The 1,309-nt window shown below is 53.3% G+C and overlaps 1 protein-coding gene across 2 annotated transcripts; it reads right to left on the minus strand.

Moving 5' to 3' along the window:
• Nucleotides 1-224: 224 nt before the first annotated feature.
• SOCS1 (suppressor of cytokine signaling 1) lies at nt 225-1,030 on the minus strand. Of its 2 annotated transcripts, none has more exons than XM_008950016.1 (2): nt 923-1,030; nt 225-743 (listed from the first exon to the last, which is right to left on the minus strand). In XM_008950016.1, exons 1-2 carry the CDS (start codon nt 1,028-1,030, stop codon nt 225-227), a joined length of 627 nt encoding a protein of 208 aa, XP_008948264.1. The 2 variants fall into 2 exon arrangements, with proteins under 2 accessions (XP_008948264.1, XP_008948262.1); XM_008950014.1 differs by having other exon boundaries at nt 225-749.
• Between the last annotated feature and the right edge of the window lie 279 nt (nt 1,031-1,309).

Genomic DNA, 1,309 nt, shown 5'->3' on the forward strand with positions numbered 1-1,309 from the left:
AATAAAATATTCTGCTTGGCAGAAAAGCTATGCCAGGATTTTAAAACCCCAGATTTGTGCAAACAGTTTTTGTAAACATAAAAAGTCAAGTGTTCAAGTTCCATCCCAAAATACAGTAAATTGCTACAAAAATGAGCTTGCTCACTGTCAAACATGTTTAAAAACCCAGGAAGCTGGATTTCTGTACACATCTCTTATACATCCCTCTCCAGTTAATGCTGTACTTATATCTGAAACGGGAAGGATTTCAGATAGTCCTTTAAAACAGGGTTGAGGGGGATCTGGTTTAAGTTCTCTCTTCCAAAAGTCTTCACGATGCTCTTCCGGCAGAGCTCCTGCAGGGGCTGCACGCGGACTTTGCGCAGGGGGGTAACCAGGACCTTCCTCGGGGAGCTTAGGTAATGTTCCAGCAGCTTAAAAAGACAGTCGAAAGTCTCTTTGCTGCCATCCAGGCTGAAACGCCCAGTCTGAAAGTTTATCCGGATGCTGGTGGGCCCAGTCGCGGTCTTAACGCTGATGGCAAAGAAGCAATTCTTCTGCGTGCTGTCCCTGATGAGGAAGGTGCCCTCAGGCTCGGACTTCAGCTTCTCGTGGGCAGCACTGACAGTCAGAGGTCCCCAGTAGAAGCCACAGGCGTCCAGCAGGCTGCTGGCTCGAGTGATGCTGCTGAAGTCGGCCTGGGAGCGGAAGGTTCGGAAGTGGGTGCTGCTCTGTGCCTGCACAGCGCTGGGCCGGCCGGGGCCCTGCGCCTGATGAGGAAGGTGCCCTCAGGCTCGGACTTCAGCTTCTCGTGGGCAGCACTGACAGTCAGAGGTCCCCAGTAGAAGCCACAGGCGTCCAGCAGGCTGCTGGCTCGAGTGATGCTGCTGAAGTCGGCCTGGGAGCGGAAGGTTCGGAAGTGGGTGCTGCTCTGTGCCTGCACAGCGCTGGGCCGGCCGGGGCCCTGCGAGCCACGTGCGGGAGGGTCAAGGAGACATCTGGGGTCTGCTGCAACGGCGTTATCTGCTGACACCTTGCTGTGTGCTACCATCCTACAGCCGAGACCAGCGGATGCGGTCTTCCATGGCGTCAGTGGCTAAGGGAGGGCGGCTTTTCACCCGCTAAGCTTTCCAGCAGCTATTCTGAAACGCCAAAAAGAGACAGCGTGAGATCCCCAGAGGAAGGCGGCTGCAATCTCTGAATGACCAAGTCTTCCATTCACATGCCTCCCACCCATTAGAAAATAATAAAATATTCATTTGCCAGTTTACACTGGGCAAACGACTGCTGGCCTTCTGACAAGATTAGTGGTCTATCACTATGGCAAAGT

Source organism: Merops nubicus, unplaced genomic scaffold (assembly GCF_000691845.1).
Source record: "Merops nubicus isolate BGI_N331 unplaced genomic scaffold, ASM69184v1 scaffold24131, whole genome shotgun sequence".
Classification (NCBI taxonomy): Eukaryota; Metazoa; Chordata; class Aves; order Coraciiformes; family Meropidae; genus Merops; species Merops nubicus.

Coding starts and splice junctions, on each gene's coding strand:
- SOCS1 (XM_008950014.1), bottom strand. CDS start 1,030: ATGGTAGCACACAGCAAGGTGTCAGCAGATAACGCCGTTGCAGCAGAC. Junction 750..922: donor GCCCCGGCCGGCCCAGCGCT/GTGCAGGCACAG, acceptor CTTCCTCATCAG/GCGCAGGGCCCCGGCCGGCC.